At 33.1% G+C, this 18,944-nt stretch overlaps 2 protein-coding genes across 2 annotated transcripts in view; one reads left to right on the top strand and one right to left on the bottom strand.

Annotated features, from left to right (window-relative positions):
- LOC119830774 (transducin beta-like protein 2) overlaps window positions 1-18,944 on the bottom strand; it is a 115,397-nt gene that overhangs the window by 34,601 nt on the left and 61,852 nt on the right. The gene's annotated exons all lie outside the window — the stretch shown is intronic.
- On the top strand, window positions 12,870-17,045 carry LOC119830773 (cytochrome P450 CYP12A2-like). Its single transcript, XM_038353908.1, has 9 exons — window positions 12,870-12,940; window positions 14,325-14,446; window positions 14,727-14,863; window positions 15,079-15,191; window positions 15,379-15,495; window positions 15,690-15,968; window positions 16,091-16,250; window positions 16,341-16,553; window positions 16,635-17,045. The coding sequence occupies exons 1-9, from the start codon at window positions 12,882-12,884 to the stop codon at window positions 16,956-16,958; spliced, it is 1,524 nt and encodes a 507-aa protein (XP_038209836.1). The 5' UTR covers window positions 12,870-12,881; the 3' UTR covers window positions 16,959-17,045.

Here is an 18,944-nt window from a genome sequence, read left to right as displayed (position 1 = left end):
CGATCAGTGAAACAGATGAACATCATCTGCCCCATACCCCAGTAGGAGGAGGGGGAGGGGCTTCTTAAAATGTGACAGGCTGTGGTGAGTAGGGGGAAGGGTCAAAAAAAGCCAACTTTTGTGTGACGTAATTTATGTAAGGCCGATTATGAGTAATTTTCATCATCTTTTATAAACTCCTATTTATATTGGTTAATCGCCTTTTCCATTTATCTTCGTGACACAGTAGCCTACACGTTCACGCAACCCGCCTTGTCAACGCTTCACAATATTATTGTAGCTGTATTACAGCTACATTAAGGATTAAATCCTTAATGAAAATGGGTGCCGATAAGACTGTGTTCATGCTGCGTATACCACTCAGCTCCAACAAATTCCCTTCTCAGTTTAAGCGCACACAACTTCCTGTGACTTCATGCTTTTTCATGACAATAAACAAGTCACAGGGTCAGACGTTTTAAGTCACTGGTATTGATCTGACAACTGTCTGTTTTTCTCATGGTCAACGTAGTCCACCTTTTGGAGACCAGACATGAAAAACTAACCTTTATATCTAAGCTAAACTAACTAATTTAATTGAAATCCTCCAGTTGTTCACGTCCTAAGTTCACGCGAACGAAGTCGCGGGCGTCAGCCAGTATTTTGATAATCATAGGATTGAAGTTTTGTAATATGACTGAAACAATATTTAAGCAAGATTTACTTTTAAGGTGGCTTTCGGAGTAACGGCTCTATTGTATCATCTGGCAAGTAACCCAGGCGTCCAGACGAAACTTCGCGAAGAAATCAATTCCTCATCGCCGAGTAGAAAATACTTGAAAGCGTGCATAAAAGAGTCACAGAGGCTACAACCCGTCGTATCAATAAATTTTCGAAGAACTACAAAGGACCATATCGTTTCTAACTACCATATTCCTGCAGGGGTAATTTATTTTTTGTTATTCAATAATTATATATCAGTGCTCAATATTGATATTGCTTTTTTATATCTATATCTATAAAGTATTTAGATCAAAATCTTTTTGGTTTGCAGATTGATGTCCTGTCTCCGAACGAGGTACTAAGTAAAATGGAGAAACATTATCCAAGAGCTACAGAATTTCTACCAGAGCGTTGGTTGGTCGATAAGTCAGACCCATTATATCATGGCAACACTCATCCCATGGTCACTCAGCCCTTTGGCTTTGGTGTGCGCTCGTGTATTGGAAGAAGAATAGCTGAGTTGGAGATTGAGATTCTAATAGAGAAAATGATACGGAGTATGAGTGTGGCGTGGACGGGGCCGCCTCCACGAAAGATCACCAGAGTCTCGAATGCCTTTGAGAAACCTTACCATTTTAAGTTTGAGCGTATTTAAATACGCTGGCGGATTTTATATTAAACAATGACTGATAAATAAATGTTGGAATTAGTTTTAAGTGTGCAATGCAAATGCTATAGAGCGCGGGTGTCACCACTTTTCCTTATGCCTATCGTAAGCAGATTTGTTGTAGATACTTATCTGTTGTAAAGAGCTTTGATAATTACGTTCCATGCATGATACAGGGAAAATATTGATAGTTGAAATTATGACGTTTGTGTTACACATTTCTTTTTCTAGTTTAATAATACTTATAATAAGGAATTTTTATTGAAGATTTAAAAAAGAAGTAGTAGCTAGTTGATATTTATAAAGTTTATTGTGATTAGATTGTGATTGTCCTTTGAAAAGGGTTATTTTATTGAAAACTTGCAGTTTCGTTGTCATAATATTACATTAACGTATTCGGAACTGTATTCTTATATATATTCCTATACTACTCCTTTTCCTCACCCATCCCAGTCCAATCCTTCTTTCCAATTATCAATCATTTCCTTATTCCTAATCCTATAAAAACGAGTTGTGTATACACAGCGGCACTTCCTGTGCGAATGTTTATTAGAAAAATCAAGCAAGCAGAACATTACATTAAAAGTAAGCAAAAAGCGATCTCTACCAGGCAACCCTTAAAGTAGCAGGAAAAATAAATAAAAATAGTAGGTGAGCAAAAATCCTTTGTTACCTCATTATTAATAATTTTTTATTTCATAGCTGGTGTCAGCCATGTGGTCCCATTTATATTTGGTGTGGTTCTGACAATTTAAATGTATTTAGTTTTTCGTTAAAAAAATGATTATTGACTGCACCACAGCACGTATCAAAACATTATTATTTTAATGTAATATATAAATTACGTGTCACGTTGTTTGTCCGCGACGGACTCCAAAACTACTGAATCGATGTTAATCAAATTAGCTCCCATGTGCCATTTGATCCAACTAATAAGATAAGATAGTTTATGTGATTTCAATTACGATAAATTACTACCCGGGTGGAGCCGGGGCTTGCAGTTAGTTTATTTTAAAATTATACCTACTTCATTTAAAATAAGTGTAGTTACTCGAATTAAAAACAAAATAGTATAACATATGACACTCACGGATAACGTGACTTTTTATTGGAAAAATAATTTCTACAATAGGTACTTGTCATAGGCTATATTTTATTTTATTTTTATCCCGGGACAATTCGGGCGAAATGGCAAATGTAAATGTTATGCCATACCTTCGGTTTACGTGTTATATTCGGTATATTGCTGAGCTTCACAATGCGGCGCGGCACTGTCTCATGATTCTTTAAGTTGACATGACTTTTTGAAGTGAAACTTCTTTAGAATCGTTGTGATTTCAAACCTGATGCAACGGAAAAACGACAGGTAAGGGACACAAATACGAATGAAGCCGGCAAAGAATGAGACAGAAATATACATACTATTTTATATATATTCATCTCATTCTTTTGTCGATTTACTGAAGTTTCACTTCTATCGTGTGTGAATCGCACACACACCTTTTTTTAGATTTTGGTAGTTTTGTGCTACTTTTTTAGTAGTTTCTCTTCTTCTGGATTTTTTATTTATTAACCGATTAGCGGTACGCCCCGGTTTCGCCCGAGGTATATATATAGCCTATAGCCTTCCTCAGTAAATGAGCTATCTAACACTGAAAAAATATTTTAAATCGGACCAGTAGTTCCTGAGATTAGTGCGTTGAAACAAACAAACTCTTCAGCTTTATAATTTTAGTCTACATTAACAAGAAACAAGCACGAATGAAATTAGGCTACAGGTGAAAGGGAGCTTTCAACAATATATGAATATAACCGCATATAAATCAAATATTCCGTTCTGTACAAACGCACAGACAAACAGATAAAGATAAAATATTCTAATAATGATTGTTTAGGGTTCAACTGCTATAATAAAAGTCCCTCATGATGTTCGTTTTTCAAATATCTTCCATGTACAGACACTGACCGTCTAAGATATAATTATATGTACAGATATGTAAAAAAGGCATTAATCAATCATTTAGAGATAATATTCAAGCACAAGCGTAAAACTATCTAAATCTTTATGTACCAATTTTTTATCTTTATTTGAAGGAGATGACTTTTAAATATTTTTCAAGGTTAGATTTATTACTTAGAGTGACATGGCACATTAGTAAACCAAACATTGAACCCAGTGAACAGTTTGTAGCGATAACTTTAACATGTCTGTATTACGGAATTTAAATCGAAATATATTCGTACCTCATAATATACGCCATGGGTATGTTATTTTTTATTATTTTTATATTCATAGATAGCATGTTTTGAAAGGACATACTTTTGGGTTGGTATTGGGACATACTTTAAAAGCAGTGGTGGCTCAGTGGTGAGAACCTCGGACTTCAAAAATCGATAAGTCGGGGTTCGAGACCGGGCGAGCGTCTAGGAAATAAATTGATTTTTCAATTTATCTGCACATGTGGATAATATCACCACTGCTTAAAACGGTGAAGGAAAACATCGTGAGGAAACCGGCATGTCCAAGAATTAAAAGTTCGACGACATGTGACATCTGCCAACCCGCACTTGGCCAGCGTGGTGGATTATGGCCTGAACCCTCATAGGAGGCCTGTGTCCCAGCAGTGGGAACATATATGGGCTGATGATGATACTTTTGGGTCTAAAAACAGTTTTCATAGAAAAATTCAAGTATTTCATTAATTCAAAAATGTGTTTTAATAACTCGTTGATCATTTTTACTATTATACGAATAGAATAATACTATATATATCTAATTTTTTTTTTACTTTGTTTAATTTAGAAGAAGTGGCAGTATGCCTTTTTACTACTACTTTATAATAACTATAATACGACGCGAATTACGTCAAGTATTTATTTTAGTAAAAACCTATCTACAAACCTACAATAATTTATGAAAGTCATATCGAATGACGTATAATTGGGTTTTTGAACAAAAAATTTTTTTGTGATTAATAGAAAGATCATATATAAGTTTTATAACGAACCTATTTTTTTATTTTTTTTTTCGCAATAATTCAAAAGTTATTTCAATATAAAAATTCATTTTTGAATCCAGTACCGAAGACGCGCCGACAGCTTTCGAAGAAACCCGAGCGCGTGTGATGTCATAATGTTAGTTTTCACTCATTGCAGTTGATATAGAAACAATAAGTACAGTGTTTTGATCTATTTAATTTGGTGTTATTGTAAAATATTTGAGTTTATTTTGAAAATGTCTAATAAAAACAAAAACAACTCCTGACAAATGTTTTTAAATGTTTCAAATTCAGTAACTTCTTGTAAAAATGTACTATTATCCGAAAAAATTTCAACAGGAGCATTAGACTTTTTTTGGCAGTTATTCTGCTTCAATATATTTTATAACAGTACCAATGCCTGATAATCACGATTCTTTCCAATAGCAATCGACTTCTGTTTGTGTCGGACCTTCACTTCTGCGATGGGTCCACATAAGTAATGCTAATGCATGCTTGCTACCACCTGTAGACATAATCTAAAAGATTTTATTGCTGATAACATCAAACAAGTTAAATTTAATAGGAATATAAATTACCCGCGGAAGCTGCACAGTCATGGCATTGAACATCCTGAATTTTTTTTCACTTTTCATCAATAGTTGAAGTAACTGAATAAGCTTTACTCCGAACTCGGTGTTCTGGACAGACCCGTCGTTTTACAATACAAATATTTTTTTACGACTTAGTTGAACATAACCTATAGCTTTGTCGCTAGAACTCTCACGCGATGCTCTACAGTTTATGAAATAAATAATTATATTTAATATAATGGTGAGTAGATATTTAAATATTTTTATTTATTATATTATTTTTTAACAGACTTACTTGATGCCTTGGCACCTTGAACTTCAGCAGGTTTAAATCGAACGTCATTTAAAAAAAAATTGATTATCATAAAAATACTAACATCAGGAATATTATCAGACTTTGCCTGAATAAATCCTTTATCACACATAGCTAATCGAAACCAACTAACAACTCGTTTTTTAGCAATAACTTTTCAATATTATTGTCTAGTCATTTTTGAATCCAGTATAAGCCGTACTGTCACGTACGTAGCTACAACATTATGACGTCACAATAATGGTGCGTTTATAGTCACGTGATATTTCTATATATTTGATCAATTTTCAATTGTTTATAATTTATTGAAAAAAATTATTTTTAAGTTTTTTATTTCAAATATAAATATTATTAACAATAAAGTTTTAAAATACATAAAACAAATAAAAAAAAACTTTTTTTCAAAATCCCAATTTAACGACATTTTTGCCTATTTATTTCTTTCTATCCCCCGAATGTAAGTTTGGATATTACACCGTTAAAATATTATTTACAAATAAACTGTAGCTTAAAACTTGAACCCAATATAGGTCACTCACTATATAAAATTTTGTCATAATCTATGTAGTGGTTTTTCCATGAATAATACACAAACAAATAGACAAACAGAATAAATATTTACTTACATTGCCTATGACAATTGTACAGTAATCACTCTTTTTAAGAAACATTTAGAAAAGCTAAGTTCATATAGAAGAAGTTTTGACCCTTGCGTAAATCTAAATCTATTCAACAGAAACACATGAAATTACTTTATTACCAAAGAACAATATTAAAAACAAGAAAGTTATTAGCAAAAATAAGATGAATTATTAGTGAAAACTGGTAAAGCAGAATCTTCAGCTTATTTCGTCGTAAGTGATTATAATAAGTATATTATATAACATACAATATATTCTACTTAACATTTAAAATGACATATTTTTCATTTTTAAATTAACGTTCTTATAGTCGATAATGATAAAACAATGAATAGTTCTAAAATATATTTTCGGAATGTTTGGCTCTCTCAATACTTTTTTCACATTTATGGTTACGGTGGGATTTACTGGAATGGTCTTGTGTTGTAACTTAAAAGACGTTTTTAGAAAGATTTCGGCCACCCCGTCTCCCTCTGGCGAGATTTCGTGAGATTTGATTCCCCTTTTCCCTCTTTCTCAATATCACGTGAGATTTTATTAAATATGATTTAAAGATAAAACAAAACTAAGTATTTTTATTTACGACTTTATTACGATCATACTCGAAAATAGCAAACCTGGTTTTAAAATGTGTAACAGTATTTAAGTAAAGAAAAAGAAAATATTTAAAACTGTATTCTAATGTAATGTTTTCATGTATCATATCGTTGTCGTATCTATTGTGTCTCACGTGTTGACGTAACAAAAAAAACTGATAACTACCCCACTCTCCCTAATGTGAGATTAACTGACGTAAGACTCAGCTGGAGGGAGTTCCCTTGAAAGAAATGAGGGAGTTCCCTCAAACATCTATTTATTCAATAAGACTTAAAATAAAGCACTTTTTAATCGTCGTAACACATTTTTACATTTACCACGGGTTCGGAAAGCAGTTTCTACAAAGAAGAGACGTAGTCAATATCCATTAAAAGAGACTCTAGAGATACTAGACAAACGAAAATGTTTTATACCAATAATAACTAAATTTCTTCCACTTTTCAGGAATAATTTACGTAATATCACCACACTGAATTCTTCGCAATCGCTAAAATCTTACGAGGAAATTCCTGGATTATCGTCTCTTCCATTTGTAGGACCGTTGCGCCACTTTCTCCCTGTTATTGGTTCGTAATTAGATAACTACCATTAATTTGTTAGATAATAATATTTGAAATTTTGAATGAATATAAATTACTTTTTTACTATTTAAATATTTGATTTCATCACTTTGATAGGATATCGGGTTTCACTGATATGCATGTGCATGAAATATAAAAGTATGCATGTATTTTTTAATGTCGTTAAATGGCCAAGTTCATAATAGGGATTACCATTTACGAATCAATAACCTTTTACGTATAGTCATGTGTTTTTTTTTAATAGACATTATCACGGTTTATAATATTTTAGGTACCGTAGGACCACAGAAAACTTTATATGATTTATGTAAAGTTCTCTACGATAAATTTGGACCTATTGTAAAACTGGATGGTATGTTTGGAAGGGCGAACATGTTGATATTTTATGAGCCGGAACACTATGCTCAGGTATATTCTAGAAACGCTTTCAATGTTTCTTCCATATCATTTACTTTCCTCTCCAATTTGTGTATATAATAAGTTATCTTCCAAGGTGCGAGATGACTTCATTCGTGCAGAATCGTTGCTATGTTCAAAATTAAAAAAGAACTGGCAACACTTCGGGTAATTATATGTGCTTCCTAGGTATTCAGATCAGAGGACGTTACTCCGAGTCGCCCAGGTTTCCAGACATTGCTATATTATAGATCAAAGTTCAAAAAGTCAAGATTTGACGGCGTGTATGGACTAGTTACGGCGTAAGTTGACATGCATATTTTATCAAGTACGATGATGTTATGAGATAGAAGAGAGCATGCTTAATATGTATAATGTTCTTTTATATTCTTGAGGCTATATATTTATTTAATTCTCAGTAATGAATCTGCTTCCCTTTATAAAATATCGCCACGTCTTTGCTTTTAATACCATCATCATACAAAATCCTTATAATTTAAGTTCCTTCTGTATACCATGTAACTTCAGACATTAAATTCATAACATATATTGCATTTTTGAAGTGATGAAAGTTTCACATAAATTTGTATTACAGTGAAGGTACACAATGGCGCGATTTCAGGAGTAAAGTGAATCCGATATTTTTAAAACCGAAACTGGTAAAGCTTTACGCACCAGCGCTGAGTGAAATAGCAGATGACTTTATATCCAGGTAGTATTTCGTTTGAAATGGATATTGTTGTTGTTAAATTTCATTGGAATATACTTCGATACTTACTTTTGTTAAATAAAAACATCTATTTCTCTTTGTTAGTATTTACTTCGTAAAATGCTAAAATTATAAATATTTACAAACTTTTTGATGGATTTATACTCACATATATATGATGATTCAAAAAATAAGTACCTGATATATCTCTGATACACATGATTTACAGATTACTAAAAAATACGGATAACAATGAATTAATGAATGAGAAATTCCACGACGATATAACAAGATGGGCTTTGGAATCAGTAGCTTTCGTGGGTCTAGGAAGTAGAATAGGTTGTCTACGGGACAACTTGACGAAAGACGATCCAGCTTTGACACTGATCGAATGCGTGAAAGACGTTGTGGAATACACTTGGGACTTGGAGTTCAAGCCAAATCCGTGGAAATATATACCGACACCGACGTTTAGAAAAATCATGGACACGTATGAACGGCAGTGGAAGTATGTTTTTTCACCAATTTATATATTTATGAATTATTACTTAGGTGTTGTCAATCAACATGTACTTTTAAAGATGAAAATGTGAATATCAGTATTTGTAACTGTTATTTTTTATATTTAAGTACAAGTGCCTTATTCATAAAAGAAGCTCAAAGGCAGATAAATGAACGGGGCCATGATATTCCGGATGAGGACAAAAGTATAATTGAAAAGCTACTAGCAGTCGATGAGAAAGTTGCTATTATGATGGCCAGTGAAATGCTATTAGCAGGAATAGATTCTGTATGTGTTAAAACGATAATGTACTACTAATTAATTATAAATTATTACTTAACTCACACTCACTGTTAACATGAAATCATCGAATTACGATTTCATAATTTTATATGTATTTTTTTTGTATTAATGAATACTTTAGTAATAAGTGATTTGAAGTTATATAAAATGACTGAAGCAATGTTTACTTTTAAGACGGCTTTCGGATTTACGGGCCTATTGTATAATTTGGCAAGTAACCCAGACGTCCAGACGAAACTTCGCGAAGAAATCAATTCTTCTTCGCCAAGTAGAAGATACTTAAAAGCATGCCTGAAAGAGTCACTGAGACTAGAACCTGTCGTATCAGGCAATTTTCGGAGGACTACAAAGGACCATGTTGTTTCTAATTACTATATTCCTGCAGGGGTAATTTATTTTTTGTTGTTCAATGATAATACATCAGTGCTTTGTTATCTTGTTGAAAGCTCACCAAAAACTTATCGGTTTTCAGGTCGATATCCTGTCTCCAAACGAGGTGCTAAGTAAAATGGAGAAACATTACCCAAAAGCCACTGAATTTATACCAGAACGATGGTTGGTCGATAAGTCAGACCCATTATATTATGGCAACACTCATCCCATGGTCACTCAGCCCTTTGGCTTTGGTGTGCGCTCGTGTATTGCAAGAAGAATAGCTGAGTTGGAGATTGAGATTCTAATAGAGAAAATGATACGGAATATGAAGGTGACCTGGACGGGGCCGCCTCCACGAAAGATCACCAGAGTCACGAATACCTTTGAGAAACCTTATCATTTTAAGTTTGAGCGTATTTAAATGTATGCGATTACTCGCAGATATGTAAGTTGTCAAAAGTACTGTCAAAAAATAAATTTTGCTGTTATTTTAAGTATGAAACGCAAATGTTTTATATTCTGACGTATTAATTTAGTAGTTATAGATTGAAAGTTATAAATTTACCGGGATATTTAAAAGAATAATTTGTAGTGGTCTAGTACTTCAAATTCGTCCATGACCATAAACAAAAGAGTATATATACGTGTGTGTGTGTGGAAGCATGTTTGTGTATATAATTAGTTCTGTGGTACGTTGACAAACATAAATTTGTAGCTGATACATTACTTGGAGTAGTGATGAGCTTGGAGAAGGTATACAAAAAGTTTAGTGATGCAAATATATAAATTAATAATATAAATTCCCAGTAATTGCATAGTAATGTGTATTTTTTATAACATTGTTGTGTTCATGTCTTACAAGTATTTGTTTTTTAGTTATACAATCCTTGGACGTCGAGGACCTTTCTGTAGTTCTCTATAAAAAAGTCATAAAAGGTCTTTGGGGGGAAGGTACCAATCGTAATTCTAAGTTCTAGTTCTAGTTGGCAACTCAAAAAAAATCTTGACTACTCGAGAATCTTCTTCATTCTTGGGAAGTCGGTTGAAAAATCGAAATTATATGATTTAAATAAATATTGTTAAAAACTAAATTATATTGTTGCTTATTATCCTGGTCTTTTTGTTATGTTGTAGGTTTATTATTTTTTCTTTTTTTAAACTTTCACATTTATAATATTAGTGTCATATGTGATGTTATCTATACTAATATTATAAAGCTGAAGAGTTTGTTTGTTTGATTGTTTGATTGTTTGTTTGTTTGTTTGAACGCGCTAATCTCCGGAACTACTGGTCCGATTTGAATAATTCTTTTTGTGTTGAATAGTACGTTTGTCGAGGAAGGCTATAGGCTATATAACATCACGCTGCAACTATTAGGGGCGAAAAAATAACGAAAAATGTGGACAAAACGGGAAAAATTATTCATTCTTCAGGGCTTCTATTGCGTGCGCTGCGAAAACGGTTCAAGATACGAAAAATATATGTATGAAAGAATTATTCCTCTTAAAATGATCTAAAAATAAGTCCGCGACATTATATGTCTATCTTTTAAGGTTACCTTATTAGAACCATTTTTAGGGTAATCAAATATGGTCGAATTTAATGCATTATTTGTAAGAGTTGTAACAACGTAATAATATTCATCTTTATCCAAATAAATATGTTATTGATTAAGAGTATTTAATTGTGAACAATATTGTCTTTGACGTCATTTAATTTAAATGAACACCTTAAAAGATATTACAATTTTAAAATAACACCGACAAAAATCACCCGCGCCGCACGATGTTCAAAACAAAAAATAAATATTATGCCCAAAATAACTACTCCACGCGGACGAAGTCGCGGGCACAGCTAGTTTAATATAAATGCGTTACCGGGGTTTAAAATTCAATAATATATGTAACATATTACGACATTCACAGATATCGTAGTTTTCTTTTGGAAAATATTTATGTGTGGGAGTGGACCAGCTTGCACCGGGGAAGTACTACACCCCCACAGAAAACCGGCGTGAAATAGCTTGCTATTGTGTTTCGTACGGTGAGTGGGGGAGTCGGAGGCCCATATCCTTTGCCTTACCCTTACCAGTCCTTTCCTTTATTCCTCTCATCAATCCTTTCCAAATCGCTTCCCAATTAAAGTCAGCAATTCATTTGTAGAGGCGAAAGGTCTGCAATTGACCGTACGCCTCTCCAAATGTTCATGGGCGGTGGTAGCGCTTACCATCAGGCGACCCACCAGCTGCATTGCCAACTATGACATAAAAAAACAACATTTTTTTTTAAATAGATTCAGTACTCTGAGTATATATATTTACTATATATACCCATATATTTTATTCTGTTTTTATGCCTAGTAGATGAATGGCTAGTATAAGACTGTATTTTAAGTGATTTTTTTCCAAATATATTCTTTTAAACTATGGCGTACTATTATTTGCATGTTCCTCACAGTGATACATTCACGTTGCGGCGGTACAATCATAGAAATAGCGCAAACGGCATATCAATTCAACGGCAGCTAAATTCAACTGTCTGAGTATCATAGGACTGTACATTCTGGTTACTGGTGGTTTAAGTAATAAAGAAAATTAATGTCAAGGCATTATAATAGTCATATGCTCATCATCATCATCCCATATATGTTCCCACAGCTGACACAGGCCACCTATGAGGGTTCAGGCCATTATCCACCACGCTGGCCAAGTGCGACTGACAGGTGTCACATGTCGTCACACTTTTTGATTCTTGGACATGTCAGTTTCCTCACGATTTTTTCCTTCACCGTTTTAAGCAGTGGTGATGATATCCCCATGTGCAGATAAATTGAAAAATCAATTTATTTCCCGTACGCTCGCCCGGTCTCGAACACCGACTTATCGATTTTGAAGTACGAGGCTCTCACCACTGAGTCACCACTGCATTTTGATCATCAATATATATTTATAAATCCTTTAAACTCTAAAATTTTTGTATGTAAGTATTATGCCATGCGCCTACGGAATACGTACGATTGCTGCGCACTATGCGGCGCGACACTGTCTCTGATTCTTTAAGTTGGCACGACTGATTTATTTATTAACCGATTGATATGAAACAAACACGAATGAAATAAGGCTTCAGGTGAATTGAGGCTTTTAATAATATATTAATATACCGCATGAGTCCAATATTCCGTTTCTGAGATTGGCGGGTATAACGCACAAACTGATAAAAATTCTAATAATGACTGAACTAGTTCTGCTGCTTAAATTTTTTTTTCAAATATCTTCCATATACAGACACTGATCATCTACGAAATAATTATATGTACAGATATATATAAATATAAGAGTACATTAATCAATCGATTAGAGATAATATTTAATCATAAGCGTAAAATACCAATTTTTTATCTTTATTTGATAGAGATGACTTTCAAATATTTTTCAAGGTGAGATTCATTCCTTATAGTGATAGGCCCACATAAGTGAACCAAACATTGGAACCAAGCAGTGAACAGTTTGTAGCGATAACTTCAACATGTCTGTATTACGGAATTTGAATCGAAATATATTCGTACTTCATAATATACGCCATGGGTATGTTATTTTATATTATTTTTACATTCATAGATAGCATGTTTGGAAAGAAAATACTTTTGGGTCTGAATATAGTATTCGTCGAATAACTTATTTGAAAAATGTGTTCTAATAGCTTGTTACTTTATTGGATAAATTCTATCCAAAATTCTTCACTCGTGTAATTTCGAAGAAGTGGCAGCATGATATGGTTTATTAATTTTTATTTGTTCTTGCCAAGTATTTATTTAGTTTGGTAGTATGCTCGTTACCTTTTACCGTGGTTGCCTGGAAGAGATCACTTCTAAGTGATAAGGCCGCCAAAACAAATTGTACGCTTTATTTTAATCATTATTATTATTATCTCTAAGTTTCCTTCTATGTACAATCTTGTTGAAGAGTTAAATAAATACATAAATAAATATTTATTTTAACAAAAAAAAACTATTTATGAACCTATAATTTATGAAGCATTTACTGATTTATTTCTTTTTATCCCCCGGTTGCAAGTTTGGAAATTCCCCCATTAAAAATTATTTTTTAAAAATGTAGCTTATAAGCTAAACTTAATATTGGTCTGTCACTAAAAACATTTTTTTAAATCTATGTTGTACTTTTTACATGAATTATACACATACAAATAGACTAACATAAAAAAATATATACTTACATTGTTTTAGGGTAATTTAGAAAAGCTAATTTCAAGCAAAAGAACTGGCGACTTAGCGCCCTTTGTATATATTATTTTTATTATAGACGAACTATTTTGAAATCTATAATCTAATAATCAACAAAAAGAAACTGATAATCTATTAGCCAACTAAAAGATAAATTATTAGTGAAAACTGGTAAAGTAGAATCTTAAGCTTTATTTCATCATATATAATAAGTATATACAAATTATTCTACATTCAACTACAAATGTCACATTTTTCATTTTTAAATTAACGTTTTAGAAGTTGTTAAGGATAAAGCAAGAAATAGTTCACAAAAAATGTCAATACTTTTTTCACATGTTTTTTGGTGAATTTTACAGAAACGAAAAATAATTTTTAGTGCAGTTAGTAAGTACGTTTGATTTATTTAACAGACATGAAAAAACAATAGTCATTAGTCAGTACTTTTATTTACGACTTCATTACGACCATACCCCTTGCGAAAATCTCAAAACTGATTGAAAAGACGTGTACTCGTTTTAACCGTATTTAAGTTAAAAAAACATATATCACATCATTTAATACTACATTCGTACAGTAATTTTTGCTTGTATCGCGAGTAAGAAAAACGTGACATTTGCCAACATCCCCCCTCTCCGCAATATGAAATTAAATGAGATAAAACTCAACCCTCAAGAGAGTAGATAAACTAAAACATATGGATAAATAATATTGTTTTCACTTTACAGCAGGAATGTACGTAATATCACCACACTGAATTCTTCACAATCGCTAAAATCTTACGAGGAAATTCCTGGATTATCGTCTCTTCCATTTGTAGGACCGTTGCGCCACTTTCTCCCTGTTGTTGGTTAGTAATGAGATAGCTGCCATTAATTTCATTAAACAAAATTATCGTTTCGTGTATAGTGATTTATGTTTCCTTTATATGATACTAGCGGTCCGTCCCAGCTTCGCCCGTGGTACATATATAGCCAATAGCCTTCCTCAATAAATGGGCTATCTAACACTGAAATAATTTTCCAAATCGGACCAGTATTTCCTGAGATTAGTGCGTTCAAACAAACAAAGTCTTCAGCTTTATAATATTAGTATAGATTACGAAAGTATCACGGTTCTTAATTTTCTAGGTACCGTGGGACCGCAGAATACTTTATATGACTTGTGTAAGGTTCTTTACGAGAAATTTGGACCTATTGTGAAACTGGATGGTATGTTTGGAAGGGCGAACATGTTGATATTGTATGAGCCGGAACACTATGATCAGGTATGTGGTAGAAAAATTTTTAAAGCTGTGTTGTTCCATATTATTTAGTTGACTCTCCAATTTGTCCTATAGGTATAATAAGTTATCTTCAAAGGGCGAGCTGGCCCAATACGAGCTCCACTTAGGATTCTTGTTGGATCCATCTAAGGGTTGCATTATTCCAAATTAGATAGGAACTGGAAACATTTCAAGTAATTATAATATGTGCTTTTCAGGTATTCAGATCAGAGGACGTTACTCCGTCTCGCCCGGGTTTCCAGACTTTAGTATATTATAGAACAAAGTTAAAGAAATCGAGATTTGACGGCGTTTATGGACTAACTACGGCGTAAGTAGACATGCATATTTCATCAAGTACGATGATGTTAAGAGAAAGAAGAGGGCAGTAATGAACCTGCTTACCTTAATAAAATATCTCCACATCTTTGCTTTTAACACCATGTTTCAGACATTATAGTATTAAAATATATTGCACATTTGAATTGATGAAAGTTTCACATACATTTATATTTCAGTGAAGGTTCACAATGGCGCGATTTCAGGAGTAAAGTGAATCCGATATTTTTAAAACCGAAACTAGTAAAGCTTTACGCACCAGCGCTAAGTGATATAGCAGATGACTTTATATCCAGGTAGTATTTAGTTTGAAATAGATATTGTTGTTGTTAAAAAGTCATTGGAATATCTTTTTCTCTTTGTAAGTATTTACTTCGTAAAATACTAAAACTATAACTATTTACAAACTTTTTGATGGATTTATACTCAGATATATATGATAATTCAAAAAAAGAGTACCTGATATATATGTGATGCACATGATTTGCAGATTACTAAAAAATTCGGATAACAATGAATTAATGAATGAGAAATTCCACGACGATATAACAAGATGGTCTTTGGAATCAGTAGCTTTCGTGGGTCTAGGAAGTAGAATAGGTTGTCTACGGGACAACTTGACAGACGACGACCCAGCTTTGACACTGATCAAGTGTGCGAAAGAAGTTGTAGAATACACTTGGGAGTTGGAGTTCAAGCCAAATCCGTGGAAATATGTATCAACACCGACGTTTAGTAAAATCATGGACACGTATGAACGCCAGTGGAAGTATGTTTTTACACAAATTTATATATTCATGAATTATTATTTAGTTGTGGTCAATCAACAAGTACTTTTAAAGATGAAAATGTAAATATCAGTATTTGTAACTACTATTTTTTATATTTCAGTACAAGTGCCTTATTCATAAAAGAAGCTCAAAGGCAGATAAATGAACGAGGCCATGATATTCCGGATGAGGACAAAAGTATAATTGAAAAGCTACTAGCAGTCGATGAGAAGGTTGCTATTATGATGGCCAGTGAAATGTTGTTAGCAGGAATAGATTCTGTATGTGTCTCTTATTATTTATTATTGAACATTTTAGTAATAACTGGTTTGAATTTATGTAAAATGACTGAAGCAATATTTACTTTTAAGGTGGCTTTCGGAGTTACGGGCCTATTGTATAATTTGGCAAGTAACCCAGACGTCCAGACGAAACTTCGTGAAGAAATCAATTCTTCTTCGCCGAGTAGAAGATACTTAAAAGCATGCATAAAAGAGTCACAGAGAGTACAACCAGTCGTATCAGCCAATTTACGGAGAACTACAAAGGACCACATCGTTTCCAACTACCATATCCCTGCAGGGGTAATTTATTTTTTGGTGCTCAATAATGATGTTTATTTTCTCGTTGAAAGCTTTCAAGCTCTAAAAACTTATCGGTTTCAGATTGATATCCTGTCTCCGAACGAGGTGCTAAGTAAAATGGAGAAACATTATCCAAGAGCTACAGAATTTTTACCAGAGCGATGGTTAGTTGATAAGTCAGACCCATTATATCATGGCAACACTCATCCCATGGTCACTCAGCCCTTTGGCTTTGGTGTGCGCTCGTGTATTGGAAGAAGAATAGCTGAATTGGAGATTGAGATTCTAATAGAGAAAATGATACGGAATATGAGTGTGGCCTGGACCGGTCCGCCTCCACGAAAGATCACCAGAGTCACAAATGCCTTTGAGAAACCTTATCATTTTAAGTTTGAGCGTATTTAAATGTATGCGATTACTCGCATATATGTGTGCAAAATGGTAATTAAAAAATAAATGTTGGTATTACTTGTAAGTATGAAATGCAAATGACTTATATTACATTCTGACCTATTAATTTATTAGTCAAAGATGAACTTATAAATTTGCCGAGGTATTTAAAAGAACAGTTAGTAGTGGTCTAGTATTTGATATTCGTCCATAACCATAAACAAAAGGGTGTATAGACGTGTGTGTGTGTGTGTGTGTGTGTGTTGAAGCATGTTTGTGTATATAATTAGTTCTGTGGTACGTTGACAAACATAAATTAGTAGCATGCAAGACGTGTGTGTGAGTGTGAAAGCATGTAAATTATTAGTTCTGTCGTTGTAGGCGTGATGAGCATGGAGTAGGTATACAAATAGTGCCATTCTTTTTTGCATTAGTTTTCGGCTAATTTTAATAAAATAATGTATGTTTTTTTATTACATTGTTGTGTTTATTGCTTATAAGTATATGCTTTTTTTGTTATACAACCTTTTTACAGTTTTCTATAAAAGGGTCGAAAAAGGGTTTTGGGGGGGAAAGTACCAAAAGTAATTCTAAAATGGGATCAAATGCTTTCAATTTCATATCAAACACAAAAATAATCACGTCAATCGATTCCCAACCACGAGTTTTTGAGTTGGCACCTCAAAAAATATCTAGTCGACTCCAGAATCTTTTTCATTCAAGAACGATTTCCGAAGAAAAGTCGGTTGAAAAACCGAAATTACGCGATTTAAATAAGCTTTGTTAAAAACTAATTTATATTATTGTTTTATTATTATGGGCTTTTTGGGATGTTGTAGGTTGATTATATTGTAAACACTTCTCGTCTATTTATTTATTTATTAAACAATTTAAGTACATTAAAATCGGGAGCGAAATTGGATTTCGTTAATTTGCTATGTTCAATTGGAAAGCAAATTATAGTTCATTTAGAATAAGTGCGTTACCCGGGCTTAAAACAAAATAATACTTACAACAACATATTATGACATTCAGGTTCAGTAGCACTGTGAGTATCATAAGCTATATTTTATTTTGTTTTCATGCCGGGTGAAACCAGAACGAATGGCTAGTACATTGATAAGACTGAATTTTTAAGTGCTTCATTGTTCCAAATTTATTATATTTTATTTAAGTATGGCGTATTATTATTTGCATCTTCCTCACATTGATACACCCATGTCGCGAAATAGATGTTATGGCTCAGATAATGAAAACGCCCACGACGCAGCGGTACAGTCATAGAGCACAAAGCGAGATTCGTGTCGTGGCTGGCATGCAATTCGAGCTCGAGCTCGAAGCCAGAGCTCAACGCGTTGTGGCAATGAAAAAAGCCATGACGCGATTTTGTAACTTCGTGATGTTGACACCTTGTCAATGAAGTGAATAATGTAACCGACTTCTAAAAACGAAAACGAGGAGGTTCTATGTCTCTCTGTATGTATTTGTTCCTTTGTTTTGTGTATGTTGAACCATATTTCCAACAATCGTGAACTGATTTAAGAAATATTTATTTAGTTTAAATAATTATACTTCCGAGGTCCCATTATCATCAAATAAGGATCTGATGATGGTAATTTAGGGAAATTGTCGAGAAACAAACTAATTCACACTGAAATTAAATCTTAGAAGTAAATTTTGACCCACTTGCGGGTTTCCGATTAAACGAAATTTTTGCATTCGTATGTAGGAAACTTTAGGTAAATTTAATAATGTAGTATTATTGAATTGATCTGATGATGGAGTCAGGAAATGAAAATTTTGTAAATAGTTTAACAACAATATGTCCTGTATTAAATTCCATTGTAACATAACTGCTGCCTCAAGGTTCGATTCCCAGGACGGTGGGCAACAAAGATACAAATTTTGTAAACATACTATAGATACTTGTATACCTAGTCTTGCCATAAATATTGTAATAAAGAAAAAAGAAAATTGTTAACTGCAAATAACATTTATTAC

This window comes from Zerene cesonia, chromosome 12, assembly GCF_012273895.1.
Source record: "Zerene cesonia ecotype Mississippi chromosome 12, Zerene_cesonia_1.1, whole genome shotgun sequence".
In the NCBI taxonomy this organism is placed as follows: Eukaryota; Metazoa; Arthropoda; class Insecta; order Lepidoptera; family Pieridae; genus Zerene; species Zerene cesonia.
This window is presented reverse-complemented; position numbering and strand designations above follow the sequence as displayed.

Bases quoted from the DNA above. Each gene is read 5' to 3' on its own strand.
- LOC119830773 (XM_038353908.1), top strand. From the start codon at position 12,882: ATGTCTGTATTACGGAATTTGAATCGAAATATATTCGTACTTCATAAT. The intron at 14,447-14,726 runs GTTAGTAATGAG...TTAATTTTCTAG, and splicing joins CCACTTTCTCCCTGTTGTTG to GTACCGTGGGACCGCAGAAT. The intron at 15,192-15,378 runs GTAAGTAGACAT...TTTATATTTCAG, and splicing joins GTTTATGGACTAACTACGGC to TGAAGGTTCACAATGGCGCG.